The following is a 23,914-nucleotide window of genomic DNA, read 5'->3' as shown; positions in this document are numbered from 1 at the left end:
ACATACTCATTAAGAATTCCCTATGTATGCCGTCCGCCTACCGCTTTTCTTTCCAAATTGTTTATATTTTAACCGTTGTATTATGATTATGAGTTAAAAGATGTTTAAATTTTTTAAGTGTAAATTACTTGAACTGGATGCATCTTCCCATCAGGTCTCGACTAAGAAGTACAAAGTTTCTCTCCTCTTTTTCGACTCAATTTTTTTCTATCGATTTTTAAAAATTCTTCTGCAAGTTTCTGTTCTCAATAGTTGTCCAGATTGATTAGATTTAATTAAGCCCTCCAAGTTCTATATATATTGTATGTATTTATTTTCTTTAGCATTAAGGATAAAATCTCGTAAATGAGCAAAAGCAATTGTTTTAGTAAAGGAAAATATCGGAAAAGTTTGTTGAAACTGACAAATTCAACGTTACTCTTTGGCTTTAGATTTGAGTTGTTGGAATTATCTACTCGAGTTCTTCTCACGTGCATCCTACCCTATAGAATTGTGTTTTTAACAAATTTTTTAAACAGAGACAGTATTTAAGCGTTAATACTAAAACTACCTGGTACTCTTTGAAAGTAAGGAATGTATTTTTATTCGACGTAGGGTATGGCCTCTCGGAGTGAAAATGCAAGTCCCAAGGACTTTCTAAGACTTATTTTCAAACGTTTCCATCCTTAAAGAAAACTCAAACGCGTCGGTCTTAGAGATTTCCTTTTCTTAAGTTTGACGTAAAATCTGGTCCTTAAAAGATTCTTCTTCGAAAAAATTTGAAACATTGGCAAAAGATAATCATTTTATCAGTTCTTAAAATGTAAGCAGCTATTGACGATCCAATACAATGAAAATAAGCTACAAGTTTCTGTTTTTGTGTTCATAGCTGTGGTCTGTAAAATTTCTTCAGGTGTGAAAAGATTGATCCAAATTAACAATGTAAATGGTAACAACTATATTGGAAATAAGCATTTCTAACTCGCACGACCAACTGATTAATTCGTTGTTGCTATTAGTTTCTGTTTTTTTTATTCTTTCAATTTAATTCTACTTGGAACATTTTTAACATTTCGTTTACATACCTAGTTCTTTACTAAGTTAAGTGGCTGCGTGAATGGTATCAGCGAAATAAGAAAACGAGAGTGTGAATTGTGTCAAAAACAGAATGTCGACAAGCCAATCAATATTTTAAGATCAAAAAAGTTTTAATATTCCAAGAGGGGTGTTTTCTCGCACTGATGATGATGCGAAGCACAATTCTGTAAATAAGTGAAAGGTTAATAAACTTCATGTTCAACCCTGTTTTAAGCTCAGTTTTAATTTTGCTCAAGATGTACATGGAGATTAATTTAAAAGAACATAAATTAACATGACAGAATTAGTTGGCCTTCCCGATGGATTTCTAATTTTTTTTTCGTCCTGGGGACATGAAAACGAGTCTGGCAGACCACCTATGCAACTGTACTCTCCCTGAATTATTGTGGTTGGCTGCTTTGGCTTATGTAAAGCATAATTAGCCTATGAGTATGCTTTTGCAAAATAATGACAAACTGAACTCGCTGGCCAGCGAAGAAATTGTGACATTATTAGCTTTTTAAGAAAGAATGAAGTATTTTCTTTCCTCAAAGAAATATTTGTATTAGTTATAGCGAGGCTATATCGCAGAAGACTAAAACTAAAGGCGAGTTAAACATAATTAAAAAATAACCCTGTTTTCTTTTTTTCAATTTATTAAGATTAATCTTGTATGGAGCTGATATTGCACTGAATAAAATATGTCCCAGGTCATTTATGCTAAAGGGATATTTAATTTTATTTCTTTAGTGAAGAAGCAACCACTATTCATTCAAATTTAAAGGTAAATATTCTAACTGGGTGTTATTGACAAACTCAGCACGACACGAACAGTAGTCTATTTCGTATCTAATAGCTTAAAATACCTGTGAATAGGCAAACAGGAAAGTTTCTCCATATTACATTAAATATTCTCTCTTAAATGAGTGCTGAATGAAGAACAAGAAATGATTGTCAGCTGATAGGAGATTAGAAGATTAGCTACATACTGCATGATTTTCTTAAAGTCGTATTTTTCGTTACCCGTACTCAGGAACTACATTTTTTTTCAAAATTCCAGAAAAAAAAATCGAAACGTGTTTAATGGTGTGGTGTGAAGTATGTTTATAATAATGCTTTTATGATAATGCCTCTGTGAACACAGTCCGATAAAGGGAAGGAAGCTGGTTGTTATTAATAATTCACAATTTTTGGTTTTGCAGGGAGAATCAGGCTAAACTCCGTTCATTCCCGACACTATTTTGCATCCACTTCACCTGCGGTTCCAAAGAAACGTTCAAGCTGACTTCTCAAAGAACCTTAGAAATCAACGAACCATGGTGATCCCAAAATCATTCATCTCTCTGTATCCAATCCTGATTATCTTAGGTGAGGAAAACTTTCTAGTTATTTCGAGTGTTGAAGAACAGATGCCAGTGAAACTTTCACAAGTCATGATTGCCTGTCTACTTTTATTCCCCTCTGATGGGCACACGAAACTACGGTAATACTGAGTTACGTTTTTCTTTTTCTTGACCTCCAATCTACCGAAAAAAACTTTCTCAAAGGTGTAGCAAATCTCATTTTTTTTCACCAAGAAAATTTATCTTTCAATGTTATTCAGCGACGTTTATACGTAGCAAATAAGAAAACTGGATGAGCACATCACCACAAGGATGCAAGTACATACAAATATTTTGATTGTGGTTTATATCGTAATGTTAAACTAAATGAAAATTTTACTTTCCTTTTGTAGAATAATAAGGATTCCGTGTCTTTCGTGTGGTGTTGCCCGAAATTTCAAAAGAAAATTTAGACGCGTTCTCGCCGCGATATAAGTTTATTAGAAATTGTTTTGCAGCATTCAGTTCCCTTCGCTGATGTGTCAAGATATTATAGATTCCATCTTCGACACATTACTATAATCAAACAATAGCGACGTTGGAGGCGAATGACAGAAGCACGGAGTAAATGAAACAGTTTATCCTTATATATGAAGATGAAACCGGCAGCAGAGGAGTTTTGCGTAAATCAAAGGTGTTCGCAATCGTCTTTCAAGGTGTATCTCAAATGATTTATCTATAAAATCAGTTCGGCTACTGGATTTCTGAATTTTATTCTGCCAGACTTGTTACAGTATGAATAATTAATTTCTGGAATGGATTGAAATTCAATTCAAAATATCCTTTCGTTGGTCGATCAAACAAAAGTTGAAATAGCGATTCGGCGTTACTTCTAGAATGTTTTGTAAACTTGATAGCATGAAGAAAAAGATAACGAATATATTTTGTTTTCCTAGTAATGAAATCAGTCTAATGCTTTGAGGAAGCTTAACGACATTTTTTGCCCGCTTCGTCTATGGGGGTTCTATTTTGGCTACAGTGGTTCTGCCGTTGTCAAAATCTTATCAGTTAAATTCCTTATCGCAAGAAAGCTCGCTTAATTTTTTTATATATATAAAAAGCCCCTGTAAGATTAAAGCAGTCCGAATATTGTTGCTTGAGTAATTTCATTTGCAGTTCCCACTGTTTTTATCGCACATTTTCCTCGTTCCTTGACCAAAATATTGGCGATCACACAAACTATGACAAGCTCTGTATTGCTTGAAATTTTGCTGAATAACTAACCGTCGTATAAGAGTCTTATACGAATCTTTCGTGCACCATTTGCGAATGCATCCAAAGTGAAATAATGTGTGATGTTAGATTTTATTCGGTTCCAAAATATGTTTCCCGTACCTTCTTTCTCGTTTTCAGGTTCGATATGAATCGCACTATCAAGAAACCGAACTGTAATTGAAACATAAAGGTGTTTAAATGATTCAACTGTTTATGATGTAAATGATAATTCTCGTGCAATTTTCAAATTTTGAGACAAACAAAACTGCTGGAGGGAAGTCGCATAAGCACAAAAATCCCTCGACCTTAAAGGCAAACAAAGCGGGAGTGCACTAATTTAAAAGTAGAGAAAGTTAACTGAAGATATATAATTCCCTGTAAATGCTCTACGGAATCGTTTTCCCTAACGTTATGATAATTTTTTTTCAAACTAGGAAAAGGATTGTCTGAGCAAGCTTTCAATGCCAGCGTAAACGAATCCCATCCCATTATCAGTGATGGTAAGTGATACCCACTCGTAAGCGGTAATATCAACAGACTTTAGCAGATGACAACAAAAAGCGAGAGATACACGGCTAAGTGCACAGAAGGCTGGAGATCTGTGTAAGCTCTTTCTCCTCTCTTTGGGAAGCTGGCAGTTTTTACGACTATCTAATTTAGCGCAGCAATGTCTTCAGAGTCGTGTGCTACAACCTTACTTGCTGTATAAGGTATCGTTGGTTACTTGTTATTATTCACTTAAGGTAAGAGAAGCATTTTTTTTGTCGTTTGTTGATGTCAATTATTTCCCTTTCATTAATCAGAATTAGAAGTGGATGACGACGAAGCACGACTTGTGAAAGATCTATTCAAGGGCTACAACGAGACTGTCCGTCCAACAGAAGATAAGCAGTTGCCCATTGAAGTAAAATTTGGTATTGCATATACACAGATTGTTGACCTGGTATGTTTTTTGAAGAATGATATTTTCAAAGCCCAAGCTCCTAGTTACATTGAAAGAGTGCGATATAACTGCCAATCAAATTTGCCATCACGGAAGCATATGAGTTGAATTTGCTTGTTTGTGTTTCTCTAAGCTATACAATTTACCTTCTTTTACTTTTTGCGTCATATCCATTTTCTCTGAAAAAAGTGGACGAAGAGCCAACTTTTGGATGTGAAATCCAAGTTTTATTGTTCTTTCTTTTTATTTTTTTATACTAATTATAAGACAACTGAACACAGTTATCTATTTTCGAAAATAAAGTCGAAAAACACGATTTCTTTTGTTTTGTCAAAAACCTAACAGATCGAGAAAGATCAAGTGCTTGTAAGCAACATCTGGGTCAGAATGGTAAGTAACCACTCTTGCACTCTATACCAGACTGAAGAAATGAAAGCGGACTGAATAGCTTGTAAAACTACATCTTCCGTAGTTTTCCACTTTAGGTTACACTGGTGAATTTGGTTCTTTCCAAAGCTGTTGCTTCATTACTACCTTCATCATACTCTTTTACTTTCATCACTTAGGATCATCTCTGTTACAGTGAATACCAAAATATGAAGGCGAAGTGAGGATCACCGTTTTTTTTTTCCCGAGTATTCCAACAATTTTTTTTACATAAAGCACGTACTTGTAGCTGTTATATTAAAAAAGCTTGTATTACCCAAAAAAGTTCTTTGATCTATCGTAGACCTGTTGACCAGTTTTATAATCCTTGAATACATTTTAGTTCTAATTATGTTACTTTTAGGGATCCGGGATCGAGGGCCACCAGTTCATCAGTTTCCATTAATTACTATTAAATGTTACCCTTCACAAAGAAAGTTGTTATTATTATATTATTAATATCATTATTATAACTATATTATCATTATTAAACACCAGGCATGGAACAACCATCTTCTAAAATGGAACGCTTCTGAGTACGGAGGAATAAAAACAATTAACCTGAGTCCACATAAGGTCTGGCTTCCCGACATTGTCCTTCACAATAAGTAAGTCATAGTAAAATGATAAGATAGAAAAAGAAATGGTCGAGTTGAAAGAGCCATCAGTCACTTTTTGCTGGAGAGGAATTTCAAATAACCTATAGAGGATCTTTATCTTTGTATATTTCCCAAGCGGAAAATTGCCACCGTTTTGCAGAACTTTTGAAAAATGAGGGATTGTTGCGTATTGCAAAGAATTAATTCAAAAAGGTGAAATTTTTGTGACTTTTTAGAGATTGCCTTACTAGCTGCTTATACCTTATAGGTATATAACCTCAAATTGAATGCATTTTCACTCCAGACATGGCCAGTATCTACATGTTTTATGAATAGGTAGGACAGAATCCACGCAACAATTCTTTCTCAACCGAGAGTCTAGCCAAACATCATTAATAAAGACTTCCGGAGAAAAACATGCGAGTTCAATTAAAAACCTATCGGTTTTCATATGTTAGCGGCCATAAACTGCAACCAATAAACACATAATGGCTCACTTTAAGAAAATATTTTTCGTCAGTGCGGAGGAATTGCTTCCAAGTGGAACTCTATACCTCTTTAAAACCAAAGTGATCTTGACTTCAGACGGATCATGTACGTGGTACGCCCCAACTATACTTCGCAGTAGTTGCAACATCGACATCACTTACTTCCCGTTTGACGACCAGATTTGTGAGCTTAAATTCGGTTCCTGGACATACCACGGACTTGAAGTGAACATTGTTCAAATGCGAGATACAGCAGACCTTAATTTCTACATGAAGAGTTCCGAGTTTGAGCTTATCTCTGCCAAGGCTAAGAGAAACGTAGCCAAGTACAGGTAAATTTTTCTCCAAACAATAGCCTCAAACTATTAATGGCTAATGTAGAACTTTTATTTTTGATAAATCGGGGTAGACCCCCTTCTGATTTCTCTTGTTGCAAGTAACAAGCTTACTTGTAGAAAAGGAAATTACAATCTTTTATGCAAGACTTTGTTCAGTCGGCGTAACACTGGACGTGATAGAAAATTGGAAAGAGGGGGCAAGTTTCTACCATGGCTGGGGGTAAAACAAGATAAATTGGTTTCACAAACTTAGTATGTAAAAGTAAATTGGCCACCGTAAAGGGCATCTAAAAGCTGAAGTCATCTGACACTCGAAACGTCAGCTTAACAAACTGTTTACTTACACTTCCACCGCAGTGCAAATATGTGAATTTTCATATATCTAAATCTTCATTCACTCGGATGTTTATCTGTACCCAATTCATTGACCAGCTCCCAGTTGGCTTGTTAGCTCAATTGGTAGAGCGCTGCACCGGTATCGCAGGGGTCATGGGTTCAAATCCCCTACGGGCCTGAAATTTTTTTCAGGTCCTACTTACAACTACTAGTTTCAGTAGTGTTCTTAGCTGCGAGGATCTTCTAATTTCAAACTCTTTACTGTTGCCAATTTAATAACTTAAGTCGGTTCATAAAACAATTTTATGATGATAAAATTGGTTTGGTCATCATAAAGGTTTTTCATGAAGGAAGTAGAGAAAGGTGAAACAGGAATTAACGATCCTGGTTGAATGGTAAATCTGTGATTCAAATTGGTTTCCAAATTTATAAGAAGTCCTCTGTATCTATGTTCTATAGAGGCATGTTTCTATCCAGCTGTAATTCGCACAGGTAGTATATCACAGCTCATATCGAACTCACGTCAAACTCGTAATAGTTGCATTAATAACATAAGACGGGACAAAAACGAATCACGATAACCTAAACTGATATTATATACAGAAACCAACAATCGGGTAGTGATCTCCAATAATAACAGCGGCATACGATGTATTTCGGCCTCTGGGACTTTGGAATTTCCTTTTTAGTGATACATTAAAATTATTTTAAGTTTGCAAAATATTTCTTTCCGAATCTCATAGACCGCATTTTTTTGAAAATAATATTCAATCAATTTTCTCCTTTGTTAAAACGAGCTTGAAGAATGCATAAAACAGGGTTTTTGACTTGTGAGACCTCACTTGCACTTCTTGCACTCATTAGAGCTGGCAGGTAAATTAGTCTATGTTGCTGGTCAAATTTTAAATGAATAAGTCTTGAATTTATATGAACGATGCAAGTCGTATAACAAAGCATGCAAGTCCACCGAGCACGTTGCACATGGCATCAAGATCCTACTGTAATATTGTGTTCTATTACACGCAGCTGCTGCCCGGAGCCTTATCCAGATGTGACATTCTTCCTTCATCTTCGTCGTAAGCCTGGATTTTTCCTCTACAATATCATCATTCCCTGCTTGGTGATAACCTCACTAGCTGTGCTGACATTTGTCCTCCCACCAGAGATCGGCGAGCGAGTGACTCTGGTAATTGAATCTTTCTTAGCTCTGTCATTCGTCGTTCTAATGGTTTCTGATAGCGTTCCTGTTACCTCCGACAACGCTCCTCTCATCACAAAGTTTCTGATTATTTCCATGTGCCAGATAGGGGGTGCTCTGATCGCAAACTGCATTTCACTGAACCTCTACAGAAAGTACCGGATGCCCCAATGGGTGAGAGTGGTTTTTCTCCACTACTTAGCCCGATGTTTGTGCATTAATTCGGGCCAACCGAAGGACAAAATTGAAAAACGTTCACATCTTGTGAAAGGTCGACCAGCGGAACTGACGGTTCTCGAGGACAGAAAACTCTCGGGAACAAAACCCCTGGGATCACCGGGTGGACACTCCTTAAAATCTCCGACTCATCATCACACAGCTCTCTTTCGATCAACCCAGGACCTTCCTTCAAAGGTTACAGATGGACTCGCGGAGCTTGCACAGTCTGAAATCAACCATGAAGAATACCGTGCCAATCGTCAATTCTGGATTTTCGTGTCACGAGTTGTAGACCGCGTTTTCCTGCTAATATTTTCCATAGCGTTCGTCTGTTCTTCGTGTGCAATATTTGCTCAAGTGCCAGATCACTATAATTTACTCTTGTAGGATCGTAGCTAACCGCGATTCTGGTTTCCAGTAAGAGGACTAAGAAAGAAACTTATATTATAGGGTCAGAACTGAGTCATTAATCTTTGATTTCTGTGAAATTGAGAGTTTCTCTGAACGACGGACAATGCAAAGTGTCATCGATTATGACTTACGAGTTTACGTTTTGCTTAGTAAGATAATTGATATGAATCTTGGAAATTGGCCTCGGAGTAATTAACAAAAAATAGAAATATGTAACCTTACACGACTAAGGGCTTTCCTACCCAGGAGAAATAAGATTGTATGATTGTAGCGTTTTAAAAAACGTAAGTTTGTCGTTTTCTAATGCGAAACAATTATGAATAATGGAGTCTTTCAATCGAAAATGGAAGAATGTTATTTTTAAATCTCTGATTGAACACATAATCTTTTCGTTGTTTGGCTAGAGCCGCTTCATCTTGTGATACAGTAAGTTGCATTTACCCCTGAAACATCATGCATTACTGTAGGATTTGTATGAACTGAATGTTTTATAGGGCAGAGGACCATTAAAAATGGTCAGAAACAGTTTCACTAGTTCATCAGCTCCCACTTCCTTGAATCTCGATGTAATTTGCTCTATGAGTCTTCTGCTGAGTGTTGTAGGATGTCAATTTTTCAAAAAACAACCGTCAACATGGATGAATAGAATGATTTTTTTAGTTATACCTAAAATAAAGGAACATTCATCGACAGGAGTGTTTCAACTTTTATACTATTTTTTATCAAAACAAATTTCAGATTTACGAGAAAACTTTCTACCTTTGCATTGTTTTTATCATCATCTCAGCGTGGAGTCATAGGAAAGTATTTTTCCCCTCCCCAAAGATACTATCGCGGAAATTTGAAAACAACTCCTTAATTCTTCAATATAAACATTAAATTCTGCCAGTTGCATTGTAGAAAAAAAAGTCAACACTATAAAATTTTAAACCTGAACTTGGGACAATACTTATCTACCGCGGTGTTGACATTTTTCCACGTTTTACATTCTAAAATTTTGATAAACCATTTATATTCGCACGAAATCGTAGACTTTCAGATACTTTTTGTCGCCTTAAAAAAATGCTCACATCAGTACAGTTGCAACTAATATATTACTGTGAGATCTACATAGGATATTGGCACCCTCCAGCTCAATTATTTCCAAAGGCTTCAATTATTGATATTAGGTTCAAGAAATGATGATGGAAACAAATATTATTTTTCGTAGATTTTTTTTTATCCTCATTTTGTCTTGTCTTGTTTCAGTTCTTACTATTTCCCTTATCACGATTTCTCCTTTCTCAAATTATCGACAGCAAACGCCGAGAAACCCGACCCAAACATGATAAAATGTACGCCACCTACGCAGCGAAAAATAGCTTCGCCAGAATGAACTTTATCCACAAGTACTCGAGTGAGGCAATTAACAACAGCGAAACCCACTTTGAACTAAGGAACCCGTGTAGCTTGACGAGAAAGTGCTACCTAAAAACCTAATACATTAACGCAGACACTAGGAATAAGTATGAGGTATTCAGGATAAAGTTCTTTGGCAAGAAAGGTTTCAAAGAGTTTCGAGTATTATTTTTCGGGAATTTGGTTATAATCAAAAGCGTAGGGAATTTCAAAACGGATTGTTATGAGCCGTTTGCTTTTATCTATTGTTAACTATCGCATAATTAATTAATACAGGCAGAAAAATATTTTGAATTCTCCTTGGGTTTTGCGAGCCTCGGAAAGTCTTGTAGAATCGCTGGCAATCAAGGTTTGCCCAAAAATCTCTGGAATTAACTTAGTGACAACGTCAAAGTACATAAGTCTTTTCTTAGCAACTCATGCAGCTCTTCCCATCTAACTGAAAAACTTATATGTGTACTGTTCAGAATAGATTTTTCATTTTTTTCTCCTCTTTTAAGTAGAAAAATAAGTGAAACTTCTTAAAAAGAACTACAGTGAGAGAAATACGAAGGGAATAGGTTACGGGTCGAAATTTCTGCCGAGCGGTTTTACTCTACTCGTCCTTGTAAGTAAAACGTCTCTTGATCCATTGGGATTTCTGAGGCAACCTCAACTAAAATGTTGCATTTGCTTAGAACATAACTTTCCTAAGAAATTTAAGCCACCGGACCGAAGATTTGTCCTTGTACCTTGAATTGAATACATGAAGAGACAACCCCAAAAAGAACTGGACCTACCGTTTAAAGTGACTGGATAATCGAAACATGCCACAGAGACTGATGAACATGGAAAGCGAAGTCCACACCAAGACACGTGACCATCTAGAACAACTACTAGCCACGGGTACACTCACGGAAAACAGACACACGGCTCTCAAGGTACATGACTTTCCAAATGATATACCAGCAACAGAAAGGTACGTTGACAGTTTCGGTTGACAAATACTGGCATGGCTGTGTATTCTGCCGAGACGGTAAACAAAACTGAGTTGCGACTGATATTTGGGTTGTTTGGTTTAAATTAAACAAACAAATTGCAATTGGCGTAAATTGCTTGAGAATAAAAATTGAAGTAAGTACAGCTCACTAGTGAAAAATTGGTAACATTCACACGCCATCAGCGGGCAGTAGAGACATTACAGGAATTGCCAGCATTCGTGCGTTAACAGTTAACAGACCACAACTGTTTAAACATCCAACCATGCATTGATCTGAAAGCTGGGTGTCTCTTGTGCTTGTCTATTATGTGTTTAAAGTTTTTTTTTAGATGGAAAACATAATACTTTGACTTAGAAAAGGATGAATATAGCAGTCATGAATCAAGATGAATTTTTTTAGCTGATACCAATTGTTTGAAGAGGTCGATTTCTGCAACAAATAATTTTCTTTTCAAACAGTAACTGTGTGTGATTCGATTTCCTTTGAGGTGTTTCTTCATGTGTTTGTACCTAAGAACTTTCTACTTTCTTTTTGCAGCTGCTGCCCAGAACCATATCCTGACATAACCTTCTACGTCCATATGCGCCGTATACCTGGCTTCTTCCTCTTCAATATCATCATTCCTTGTATGGTGGTCACTTCCTTCTCAGTCCTGACCTTTGCATTTCCACCGGAATCCGGCGAACGAGTGACTCTTGTCATAGAGTCATTCTTAGCCATGTCTGTGGTTATCCTTAATGTCTCAGATAGCATTCCAGTAACATCAGATGCTACGCCTATCATTGTTAAAATATTGCTGGCTGCAATGTTTCAGATTGGTGGCACCTTGGTTGCCAACTGCATATCCTTGAATAGTTACAAGAAGACGGAGATGCCACAGTGGGTTCGAGTGTTCTTTCTTCATTATCTGGCGAGAATGCTGTGCATCAACACCGGACATCCAAAAGCTAACGTCAGGTCCACAAGACGAGTGGATGTTAAGGTATTGAGGTTATTATATTATCTTCCAGATGGCTGTTAATTGTCCTCAACTGGTGACATCTGCACGGGGAAAATAAAGCCAAAGAAAGACGCCGATGACAGTATAATTTCCTCCGAAATACAGCTCATCCTACCTGTTGAGCTAGTATTTTCAACTTCCAATCTCATGATTTAAAAGTATGAATACATATGGTTTTTTTGGTCTTAAATTGAAGGTTAGCTTATACATATACATTGGTTCGTGTGCAATATATGTATACATTGGTTCACTTGCTGAGCAGTACCTGATACAAATCTCACAATGGTGAAGCTCAGCCATAGAGGGTGTATCAATAAAAAATTTTTCTGCTCTGTCTTTTAAAGACTCCATTTAATAGTAAACTTTCCGCTGAAACCAGAAACGACAGACAATGTATCAGAAAACTTTGACGTTTGGTGATCATAATTCCAGTAACTGATTTCAAATATTCCCTTTCCCTTTCTTAATTTCATTTCAAGGTGGAGGAATTTGAAAGCAATTGCATCAAGCTGGTGGGAGCAAAAACATTTAAACCAGTAAACTTGTCACCGAGCAAGCTGCCTGCTACAATCGCCAAACCCCCAAGCACCTTGACAAAAATCACGGAGGGAATTAGTGAGCTCGCGAGGAGATCTAAGAAAGAGGAAGACGCTGAACTGGACAGAGAGTTCTGGATCTTTGTATCTAAGATTGCTGATCGACTCTTTTTAATAATTTTCTCTATGGTTCTGCTTTCCTCGACCGGTGCCATTCTAGCGCAAATACCAATATACGCAAATTCCCCATTTCAATAATGTGAAATTGGGTTAGAAAAAGGTTTATGTAAACAAGACTCGGAATTAGGTTAATCAAACATCGCCCCATAGTGCAATTGCCTTATCCATGCGCTTATCTTAGGATAGTGATCTTTTGTGGATTTTTAGTATGAGTCCACATAACTGGCGTTTAAAAGGAAACTATAGGAAGTAAATTAATTAACTTTTGAGTTTCCCTATATCCTCTATCGAAAGCGACCTGTATCATCAATGGTTAGATCAATTGATCAACTTAGTGAATCTTTAGCTAAACTAACATTAAGTCTGAATTACACTTGTTGATTTTAGGTAGACAGTAGTTAATTACAAATTAACATATTAAGAAACCCCATTTTCGGTGAATAGCGGTTTCTAAAGTTTCCTATGGTTGAAAATGACGATAGCGACTGATGGGCAAACTAATATATTTAAAACAGTTAAAGTGGTAAAAATACTCAGCACTCAATGAATAAATTCAATCAATATCCCGCCAGTTATGATTGAGTGAACTGGTAACCTAGAATGCAGTTTACTTTGCTTTCCACAGGTGGTAAGCGCGGGTTTGCTTTAAAATACCAAACTGCATACAGCTAAAAAATTTCCCTTATTGTTTTTATAAATTCCAGCCATGCATTTCCCAGTATATTGTACTAGCAATGAATATCTCAGAAGTGTAATCTTTATTAAGCTGTGAAGTTTTGAAAATAGATACGTCGATGATTAAAGGGGGAAAGTTTCTAGAGAAACTGTGGTGCTTCGTTAGTGGAGGAATATGACAAGAAAATTTGGTTTCATCAACTGAGCTGATCAGCAAAGAGTTTCTAAGCTAGCGTTCGAGCGTCAGCCCTACTTTATTCGCTCTGACTAAAGGCTTACACATGAATGATTGACCAGTAATCGCTTATTTTCTTTTCATATGAAAGAAAAACTTGTTTTTTCTTCATACATGAAAAATAAATTTCGTTTCGAAAAATTTTCCGACGGTTGACATTTTCATGGACACGAAAAAGGTCTCTGAGCAAAGGCTGAACGAGTAACTCAGGTTATGCAAATCTGAGTGATGTAAAAGCTAATAAATAAAATCAAACATCACTTTAATTTGTATGCAATAAATGATGGAAGGTATGATGATGTCTGTGAAAATAATTGCATATGAGTGGCTCTGATGCTATGAATAGTTTACTAATGGCCCATTCTTTTTATATATTTCAATCAGAGAGCCCCCCCCCCCCCTTATTAATGTCCTTGTACCATGGACGGTCTTATGGATTTGTAGGATTTAGTAGGAGAAGATATTGTATCCTCAATTTAGTCACTGAATTCTTAGTTAAGTTGTATCATAATTGAAATCTACGGGTCAACGATCCTATATAAAGGAAAAACTCGTAACATGCCTGTTAGGAGGAAAGAGTAAAATCGAGTACGTGTATCGATAAGAGCTTATGACCTCTAGATCTTCCATTTGTGAATCCTAAGAAAGTTACATTAATGATTCACAATAAAGCATTTCTTCTGGATCCGAGGGATAGTGATGTTATTTTGTTGAAATTCTCCTTCGATGGAAAAAAAAATGACTAAAGAAATATTTGGATTTAAATAGATGAATAAGTGCGGAGTTATTGCTTCACGATGCTTCTCAGTTGTCGTGTCCACTTGGATGTCCGGTGTTCACTTTCAGTTACTCCATGTACGGGTGGCAACTTTGTTTTGGTTCGGGATTTCCAACAAAGTTCAACCCGCTAAAAGCACTTCCCCTTCTGGTGGCACGGCTGGGTGTTACAAGGGTCACAGACAAACTAGTTACCTTGTTCCTCATCATCTGTTCTTCAGCCCCTGCATCTATTACTTCGCAGAACGACTGCAGAGCTTTGTTTTTCAAATCGACTGTATTAATTTTGTATAATCTTTTATTGAAGCCCCGAGGCTTACTAAACCCGACATGTTGTTCTTGTTATGGAGTTTCTTTATTACTTATTGGGTTTCAACCACAGCAGGTAAGCTCAATGTTTATTCTATATCCATACCCCATGTAATTCTATACATCGGATACAAAGCTTTTCAATGCACTTATACCAGACAACTGAACTGAATTATACCAACAACCAAATTCATGGATCAGTACAGAAAATTCAACCTAAATTTGCTGAAACCACAGACGAAATTTGAAGTATGTACTTGATTATGTTTCCTGCTCTGATGGATTGGGGAGCAATGAATCATTCTATATATTTAAAAATGAACGTTAGGTGTGATTTGTAAACATTAGTATTTTAACCTTCAGTGTAATACAGATCAGATGAACGCATTTAATTTCGCTTTTCATCGTCGTGTATCCACCTGTTATCTGCTCCATTAACTTCAAAGAAGTCCGAGAAATAAATAAAAAAAAACAATGGTTGTCGAATAAAATACGCATGGCAATTGCGGGGATACTGAAAATGAAGAAAACGGAACAAAGTTTTTCAAGGATTTTTAAAGCATAAAATAGTTTGTGCTTTGTTGAAGTGTTTTAGAGGAAGTACGAAGTTGTCAAAACGAAGACGATGAGAACGAGAGTAGAGAATTTTTTTTCCATATCGCCCTTAGGTCTAAAGACCTTAGCCAGACATAAAATTTTGACGACGACGACATTTTGTGGTTCATCAATTTCATTATTTCTTTTTAGATTTAGTCCGAAAAAGAGTTGCGCCTCAACCCCTTCTTGGTAAAAGAGATGACAGAATGCAGACTATCAGTACGGCTCCAAGTAAGAATCAGTTTAGTTTTACTTATTCATTCTGATTGATATTTATGTCGGGGGGAGAGAATGAAAGAGTTCATCAACTTTTTTCGTTCACATAATGGAAAAGAAACGACATGTTTTTGTTTAGAAAAAATGGTGCAAAGACTGAATGACTTACAAATGAAAAACCACTAAGCAAAACAAATGCGCACTTTTGGCAAATTCACGCACGTTGGCGCGACATCGTGTCGTTCCATTGTCATTTCAGCATAAAGCGTGCATGATCTTATTAACTATATGTGTCTGTTTCAGTTACCATCCATGTCCCGGCACTTTTGAAAGGTCAGGACGCCCGAGATCCTGCTCCAGCCGCCATAGCTTCAGAGGCGCCCGAGGGCACATATTTGCTTCCTGTAACTGAACAGTATAAAGAACAACACCCAGCGATAAATTTACTGCTCAATCTTAAGCTTGTCATGGATGGAGGTATCGTTCCTGTCTAGCCTGCTTTCCTGTAACTTACATCTGAAGAATTTCAGCCGAACATAATTCTCTCGATCAGTCAAAAAGAACCAAAATACTCCCGTAGCCTTCTAATTACAAAAAAAACAAAAACAAAAAAAAACAGATTTTTTCACATATGTACATCACAAGTATTGTAACTGTGACTGGGCAATAAACGAAGCAATTCTACCGAGATTGACAACCAAGATGGAACCATCTAACAATGAATATGAGACAATACTCATTTCGAAGTCAATGAATTTCAATAATCCAACGCTGTAACACTTGCAGGCAAATAGTTTTTTTTTCCCGGCAATAAAGACCAACGATTTCACCCCCTAGTGAACAGCGATTAAATGCTTTCGCAGTGGGACTCCAACAATGCAAGACTATTTTCGTTTTTGGGTCCAGAGCCAAATTTTTAGAGAAAATAGAAGATCTGCACCAAGTAGAACTGTTGTAGCACGAGAACGATGATTGACTTGCTCAATCAGTGTGGCATAGCCGGGCCTGGGGCTCGTTTCTCGAAGGTCCCGTTAATTTAACTGGTCCGTAAAGCTGTTCTGTTTTCATTCAAGATGCAGGTTTTGAAAATTATGCAATAAACTTTTGGCTAAAGGAACAAACTGTATTTGTTAGAGTGACAGAACCGGTTTCTCTATGCTTTAAATTTTGATTTTAAAATTTGGCTTCGGACCCGTAAACTTACCGGGACTTCGAGAAACGGGTCCAGTAGACAAAGCAGAAATATAATGTTAAACAATTTAATGTTCAACAGCCACACGTGTGGATTTTTGGACAAAACGAAAAGGATAATCTCAATTTTGGTCGCAATTGTCGTCTTTCCTAGAGAAAAAGCCCGATCAATCAGAAGCCGTAACACTAGAGACCGAACAAACGGCAGCGCAATCACCAGCCATGAAAGTGAATTCCGGTGAGTACGTGGCTCATGAAGTCAAACTCGTGCCAAATGTCAATCTCGATCCAGCCACTACTCCAGCTTCATCTGCCGGAATTCAGGAAGGAATGGTTCAAGGGAACATTCCTTCTGCGGTAAGCTCACAGAGGACCAGTTCAAACGGGATCCAACAACCTGCTAGGAACTATGGTGTCGTCCCTTCCTTTCTCATTGTCCCAAAGAGGCGCGTGTTACACAACGTAAGATCTAACCTGAAGACTAACGTACCAGGTAGGTTGACACTCAGCGGAAATAAATACAGAATGTTAACTGGCTATTTTCAGGGCTTATTCCGGTTGCCTTAGCACGTAACCACGGTGTTATCGTTCCTACTGGATGGGTGGGTAATCCACTGCAGGAGGGTCTCGGTGGAGTGATGGCTTTTAGGGCTAACGGTCAAAATTTTGGTAATTTAACGGCCAAAGGTTAATTTCTTTCCGTTGGGGTTACTGGAAAGATTTTTAAGGTTATATTTCTTTAAGAAGAATAGTACGCCCAACGGTTTTTTTTATTTTACGTTTTTACTACTAACGGTACCCTACTGAGATCCTCTTGCAGGTTACCTTCCCCGCTCCCTCTCGTGACTAAATGCTTCCCTGGATACGTAGATGTGTCGCAACACACAAATGCACAATCATATGCTGGATTATGTTCTTAGATTAAACCTGTTTCCCTGTTTCTAACAGGGACACCAATGGCCAGGTTCAGACAACAATTCCTTTATGAACACAATAAAAAGCGCCTGCTCAATGGAGTGCCACCGCTGACTGAAGACGAGAGGCTTAATATGGAAGCTCAGAATTTTGCATCGGAATTGGCAAAGCAGAGGAACACAACGCATTCTCTTTTGAAAAACAGGGTAGGAAAAGGAGAGAACATCGCCCTTCGTTGCTCGTTTAAAGGTTAGAATCCTCCCCTTACAACCGTTATCTAGGCGACCTTTACAGGCATGTGTTTGGGATAAAATTAATTTTTACATTTTTTTTTAACTTTTTGTCTAGTGAGACTAGCTAAGATAATGTTTGAATACGGCTTTTCCTCAAATTGATTAAAGGAATATGTTCAAACGATACTTTTACGGTATTTTGACGAATTTGACCAAATTCCACGTCCAGACAGCGATGTGAATTGTAGCATTGGTGGCTTCGCATAACCCCTCTCCTCTACTGTTCATGCAGGCTCACCTTTGACAGGAGCTCGAGCGACTAATCTTTGGTATGCTGAAAGTAAGAAGTTTGATTGGAAAAAGAAACCAGCAACCCCAGCGATACAACGATTGACTCCAATGGTTTGGAACAATACCACAAAAGTCGGTTTTGGTAGAGCACAGTTCATCGATAATAGTGAGTGATCAATTCTATTATTCTTTCTCAACGTTACATGCTCCTTCAACCGTGAAAAGTGGGGGGGGGGGGGGGGGGGGGGAGGGGAGACATTAGGAGAAATTTCGTGGGATGATAACAAAGAGGGTAACTTATGTTTAATACTAGTGTCTACGTGCTTTGCTGAAGTACTTGTAAATCTGCAGAGGCTTGAAACTAAAACATTATTTTTTATGTCACCATCAGGAGGAAGAATCTGCTTCGTAGTTGTTGCTCGCTATGAGCCTTCGGTAAACGTTGGCGAAACGTTGTTGAACAACAAGCTGGAGCCGATCAAAGTGAAATCAAAACAAAACACTGGCATTTAATTATCAACACCACTACTAAATGAGGGAAAAATTGGTGACAAAACCAAAATAAAACCAATCTTGAACCATAAAAAAGACTTCATCCTTGTAAACTTTTTTACCAGTTAAGATTCTTCAAGTCCTGAATACTTTTTTACAATTAAAATCAAATTATGTGAGCTACACTTGTGATCCATATTAATTTGGAGTGAAGACATGCTAGAAATATAGTTTACAAATCATTTGGGTGCTTGCATTACTTTATTCTAATGAAAGCTCATTACTGATTTTTTTTGTTTGAATTTCAAAACTTTCCATATTTCGGTCTTGGAAAAAAAAAGAAAAAAAAGAAGACCGTCCCGTGGCGATACTTTCAAGAAATGGCCCCTTTGTGATTTTTTTTCTGAGACGCTCTTCGTTACCATGACAACTGAACATGCTGAAATGAACTAAACAAACGAATGCATTTTATCCTTTTCGCTTACGATAAGAACCAACAAATTTTCAGTGACCCTAATCTCTTCCACCTGAGTTCTTGTCTAAAAAATCCTGGGTTTGTCGGTATTCATATAGTATTCAGATCGAAATTGACCATAAATTCGAATTGTTCATAACGAAATTACAAATCTAATGAAGATTACATAAGCAAAAATATACATAAAATGAAGCTTGAATTTTATAATATAGCTTGTTAACACTTTGAATAATAATTCTCTATCCTTAGTTATCAAATCACTTCGATCAGGATGCATTTTTGACTGAAAATTTTTCCGTGGTTCAGTTTCATGTAAATTCATCACGTCTCTGGCTTTATAACGACTAAACATGTTGTTCGTCTTCTCTAATGCTGCTTTTAGATTCATTTATCCTCGAGTATTGTTACGTACATTTTTTGACGATGAGAGGTATTTGCGATATTTCATCTTTGAATATATTCATATAAGCTTGTTTCAATAATCCTGTTGCCAATGACATGGTTTGTATTTTGATAGTTGTGGTAACTTTATTTGTTTTTGAACGCCTGAGTTTGAATTTTATTTGGACGGCAACGTTAACAACCTCCTTCGTTTAGGATCTGCAAGAAAATGACAGATCCGTGGAAAATTACAGCCGGATCTTAAACTGCAACGTTTGGCATCGGTTGAAAACAAAATATTGTTATTTTCTTTGTTAATACCCACTACGTCTCGAAGACTTCGAAGCGTCAATTTGATCTGATAGATTTAACACCAATTTCCCCTGATAGATAAGAATGTCTTAATTAACTTTTCGGCTTCACTCAAATGTTACAATTATATGAATGGAGGAAGAGTGCGCATCAAGGCAAAAAGCCCTAAGTAACTTTAATAGTTATTATCCGGATCTGCGCTTAACTGTAAATGGCATTGTCAACTGAGAAGCTTCTTTATCCAAACCCTTCTATCATCATTGAGCAGTAGAGCTTTAGGATATCCACTTCCATTTTAAATTAATTCTTGAAGAATCTTTGCATTGTCTACTCTGACATGTATTTTTCCAGCAGCTAGTTGGTTAAGAAAATAGTTGCTTATAAATTGTTTGGAACTGGTGGTCTATTAGATTTAACGACTTTTTTTGAAGTGATGCACCCTATGAACGAAGGCAAGTCTAAAGTAGATTTAGAGTAGATTTTCATCTGCTGTTGCTCAATGACACTTCCAGTTTTAACAAAGGAGCAGGTTGTAACAACGTTTTCGAACCCATCATTCTTCTCTTTTTATTCGAGGAAAATATAGCTCAATGCCCCACCTGCCGTTATATATTCAAATCATATTTTACTGTTTAATCCCACCATATTTAATTTTTGCCTGAGTGTCAAAAACGTCCGTCAAGCTATGGGCGGAAAACAAACGCTTCCCTCAAATTAATTTCTTTCTGCTTTTGCTTTGTAATAAATCAATATAAAAATTCACCAGAACGTTTGATGAATTAGCTACGGATGCAAATAAAAATTGATTTCTTGCGTAGGAAAATTGCAATCGCAAATGACATTTTTTAGTTTTAATTTATCCTTGGGGCTTGCAGGTGTCGTTTGTAGTATTACGGAGATTACCGGCAGAATGAAGAGAAAACGAGCTGTGTTTTTGATTTGCGCATTCAGGCAGTTTTAGCTACGTCTGGTAAATCGAAAACGGTAAATCAAACGCGAATGAGTCTTTTTAGAATGGGGGTCCTCGAACGAACGAAGAATTTTAATCGTCATTTCGGCGGCTAAAGACACACGTTCGTTGCAAAGTACACAGAAATTGTATACTTATCAATCAAGTCTAGGACAGGAAGACAGGCTTTTTAAACTCTTATCGCTATGGAAAGAAAGATTCCTTCTTTTCAATATTACCCTGTAAAAAGGTTGAAACAACGCCATTTTTAAGGTGATCAACGTAGGATACACGACGGAACGCTTCCAGAGCTTTCAAGAAATTTATAGTAGGCGTCTAAACGAATCAGCAGCTAAACGAATCAGCAGCTGTTTTGGCCATACATTTGCGTTTATTACAAGAACCAGAGCACATAAATTTGTATGAATTGATAAATATTTCTCCAAAGAATAGTTCGGACGGCAACAGTTACATTACTTGTGAAGGTAATCTAAAGCCACCATGATGAACTCTACAACCAGCAACTCGACTGCAGGAGAAGCGGAGACTGTGGTGAAAGTGCTCAAAGCATTATGTTACTGTGTAATCATGCTCATGTCGCTGGTAGGAAACACTTTGGTTATCATTATTATCTTCCGAAACACCAGAATGCGGACCACCACTAACAACCTGATCGCCAACATGGCCATCAGCGATTTGCTGTTTCCGCTGTTTGCTGTTCCGAAGGAGATAGCGCAGATCGTGATCGGCAAATCGCGATGGCTTGTCGTTGGCATCGGAGGAGAAATATTATGCAAGTTTGTGAATTTTTCACAAGACATCTCAACAGCCGTTTCGATACTTAGCCTGGTTGTTATAGCCTTCGATCGATTCCACGCGGTGAAATTTCCCTTCCAACCTGCTGTAATAACGCCTAAAATTTGCCGCATAGTAATTTGTCTCATCTGGGTTGTTGCCGTAGGCCTCCACTCGACGTACTTTTACACTTTCAAACTGATAGTGGAAGGGAACGATACATATTGCAAGAACGAATGGGAGCCGGCCTTTGAAACTGCCTCCACTCAAAAAGTTTACTTTTTGATCATTTTCTTGGTGCTGGTATTTTTTCCTATCGCGGTGATTACTATATTGTACACAGCCATTGCAATTGAAGTTTGGAAGCAGAAAGGACCCACTGAACACTCCTGTCGGGAGCGACAAAGGCGTGAACAAGAAAACAGAAGAGTGTTAAAACAAGTTGTGACGGTGGTCGTTGTGTTCGTTTCTTGCATCACGCCTGTCACAATATTTAGCTGCCTTCTCCTCTTCGTCTGGAACATAAAAAAAATACCGCCTGGAATAGATGAAGTCAACTTTCATTTCTGTGCATTATTTATTATGCATTCTAACGCAGCTATCAGCCCTTGTATATATTTCATCTTCAACAAAAACTATCGGAAGGGACTCAGCGAAATGTACGAAAGCTGCGCACGAATTTTTACCGGCCTTGAGAATCAATCACTGGAAGCGACTGGTTCTACTAAGCCAAAATACAATTCTAAGGTTGAGCGCGTTGCAAAGATAAGGTCGCCCAAATGCCAATACATTTAACCGAAAAATTTAACAGACGTTTTTTGAGATGAGAATGAGGGTGTTGAAAGTGGCTACATGTGGATTTAAAACTGGTATTTGCTAAGTCCATTTTTAGCAGTCCATCCATTGTAAGCTAACTAAATAGCTCCTTAAAGACCATAACCGTTTGCATTCCATAGTGTCTATTTAATCATTTACTGAAAAAGGCCCATTAACTCAAATTCATGGCAACCCTTACATCGCGAAGACCTGAAACGCTTATTTGCCCTTGCATATAATTGAACTTGGTTCACCCACTGAAAAAAAAAAAAACAAAACTACTTAGTGTTCCTGCTTAAATCTGACCTTTTGCAAAAATGCTATGGATACTTTTTTGAATACGAGGAATAATTCTTTTGAGCACATTCACGATTCTAAGATTTATATATAGCTGTTTTAAGCAACCTATAAAATAAACCGCGCTTTAATCTCCTCAGCACTTGTTCAAGTCAGGTACAGTAATTTATTCATGTCAACTAAATTTTTTTTCTTTATGATACTGCAATTTTACTTCAATTTAATAATAACCGCATGCAGCCGTTCATCAGCCGTGATAAACTGATCTCTTTTTGATGAACTATACAGTTACGGCACAAGACTGATGTTGACCAAGAAGAAGGATATTAATAGAAAATACTAATTTACCCAGGACATATTGTAATAAAAATTTCTGGATAAATGCAATGTATGCAGAGGTGCAGGTGTAATTTGATCCGGTGCAAACTCACTTGGCTGCTTCCTCGTGGAAATAGAAGTGATGAAAGGACGAGGGGAAAGGGGAAAATATTAGGGGGAAAGGGTGGGGAGGATGGTTAACGTGGTACAACGAGGTCGAGAGAGAACCCTAAACTGGACCCATCAGTCAGATTTGGCGTTTCGATATATATATATATACATAATTTTAAATTTAGAAATCTGAAGCCTTATAAATGTGCTTTATATCTTCTTGTTTGTATTTCGCATGAAATTGTAATGTGTTTTATTTAGTTTATACTCAGGGCTCCCATTGATAGCAGGTGGCTCTTTAGGGCTTCTGACGGGGCTACCCTGAGGTTTATTCTTATTTTTAAATAAAGGCATCCATCCATTCAACCGGATTATTTAGTCACGCGCATGCTCTTTGGGTCACCCAAAACCAAAGACAGCTGGGTAAATAGTTTAAGAGAGATGATGGATTTCAAGTTGCGCTCGTTTATCGAACGAAGAAAGCTATCATTTGAGCTCGAAACAAAATTAAAATGAGTCCCTGAGCAAAATTTAAATCTTGGGCCCCATCAGTCAGATTTGGCGTTTCGATGCTTTACCATTGCAGTGGCAAATGGCGAGACTGAACTCCCTAATGCGCTAAACCAGACATACTAACTGGTGTCATATGTGACAGGCTTTCAGTATGCTGCAAACTAAACAAAACCGAAGAGTGTGAGCGAAAATTGGGCCAAAGGGAGCTCTATTTAACCACTTGGAAAATTCCAACGAGCACCGAGTAGTAGTGATGATGCATAAGAAATTATATAAGGCAAGTTTCACTTTTTTTTTCCGTGGAGGGTCAC

At 37.4% G+C, this 23,914-nt stretch overlaps 4 protein-coding genes across 16 annotated transcripts in view; all 4 read left to right on the top strand.

Moving 5' to 3' along the window:
• LOC113670869 (neuronal acetylcholine receptor subunit alpha-10) overlaps positions 1-9,303 on the top strand; it is a 30,649-nt gene extending 21,346 nt beyond the window's left edge. For 8 of the 13 annotated variants that reach the window (XM_089195361.1, XM_027187075.2, XM_089195364.1 and 5 more), the window contains 8 exons: positions 1,807-1,840; positions 2,259-2,424; positions 4,088-4,153; positions 4,457-4,596; positions 4,942-4,986; positions 5,521-5,630; positions 6,142-6,441; positions 7,810-9,303. In XM_089195361.1, coding sequence (XP_089051487.1) covers positions 2,373-2,424; positions 4,088-4,153; positions 4,457-4,596; positions 4,942-4,986; positions 5,521-5,630; positions 6,142-6,441; positions 7,810-8,587 — 1,491 coding nt within the window. In that variant the 5' untranslated portion in view covers positions 1,807-1,840; positions 2,259-2,372 and the 3' untranslated portion in view covers positions 8,588-9,303. Of the gene's footprint in view, positions 1-1,806; positions 1,841-1,966; positions 2,155-2,258; positions 2,425-4,087; positions 4,154-4,456; positions 4,597-4,941; positions 4,987-5,520; positions 5,631-6,141; positions 6,442-7,809 lie in introns of those variants that run through there. The other 5 variants (XM_089195368.1, XM_089195369.1, XM_089195367.1 and 2 more) reach the window with 3 other exon arrangements.
• A 1,073-nt stretch (positions 9,304-10,376) lies between these two features.
• On the top strand, positions 10,377-13,911 carry LOC149049836 (acetylcholine receptor subunit beta-like). Its single transcript, XM_089195370.1, has 3 exons — positions 10,377-10,929; positions 11,527-11,971; positions 12,469-13,911. The coding sequence occupies exons 2-3, from the start codon at positions 11,570-11,572 to the stop codon at positions 12,781-12,783; spliced, it is 717 nt and encodes a 238-aa protein (XP_089051496.1). The 5' UTR covers positions 10,377-10,929; positions 11,527-11,569; the 3' UTR covers positions 12,784-13,911.
• A 614-nt stretch (positions 13,912-14,525) lies between these two features.
• On the top strand, positions 14,526-18,875 carry LOC113670870 (uncharacterized). The gene is made up of 7 exons (XM_027187080.2): positions 14,526-14,777; positions 15,449-15,529; positions 15,818-15,991; positions 16,860-17,198; positions 17,654-17,869; positions 18,146-18,310; positions 18,536-18,875. The coding sequence occupies exons 1-7, from the start codon at positions 14,723-14,725 to the stop codon at positions 18,655-18,657; spliced, it is 1,152 nt and encodes a 383-aa protein (XP_027042881.2). The 5' UTR covers positions 14,526-14,722; the 3' UTR covers positions 18,658-18,875.
• A 1,827-nt stretch (positions 18,876-20,702) lies between these two features.
• LOC113670777 (neuropeptide FF receptor 2) lies at positions 20,703-23,456 on the top strand. The gene has a single exon (XM_027186969.2). It carries the CDS (start codon positions 21,255-21,257, stop codon positions 22,341-22,343), a length of 1,089 nt encoding a protein of 362 aa, XP_027042770.2. The 5' UTR covers positions 20,703-21,254; the 3' UTR covers positions 22,344-23,456.
• The last annotated feature ends 458 nt before the right edge of the window (positions 23,457-23,914 follow it).

Source organism: Pocillopora damicornis, chromosome 2, assembly GCF_964200805.1.
Source record: "Pocillopora damicornis chromosome 2, jaPocDami1.2, whole genome shotgun sequence".
In the NCBI taxonomy this organism is placed as follows: Eukaryota; Metazoa; Cnidaria; class Anthozoa; order Scleractinia; family Pocilloporidae; genus Pocillopora; species Pocillopora damicornis.
Note: the sequence above shows the minus strand (reverse complement) of the source record. Positions and strands in the feature narration are given on the sequence as shown.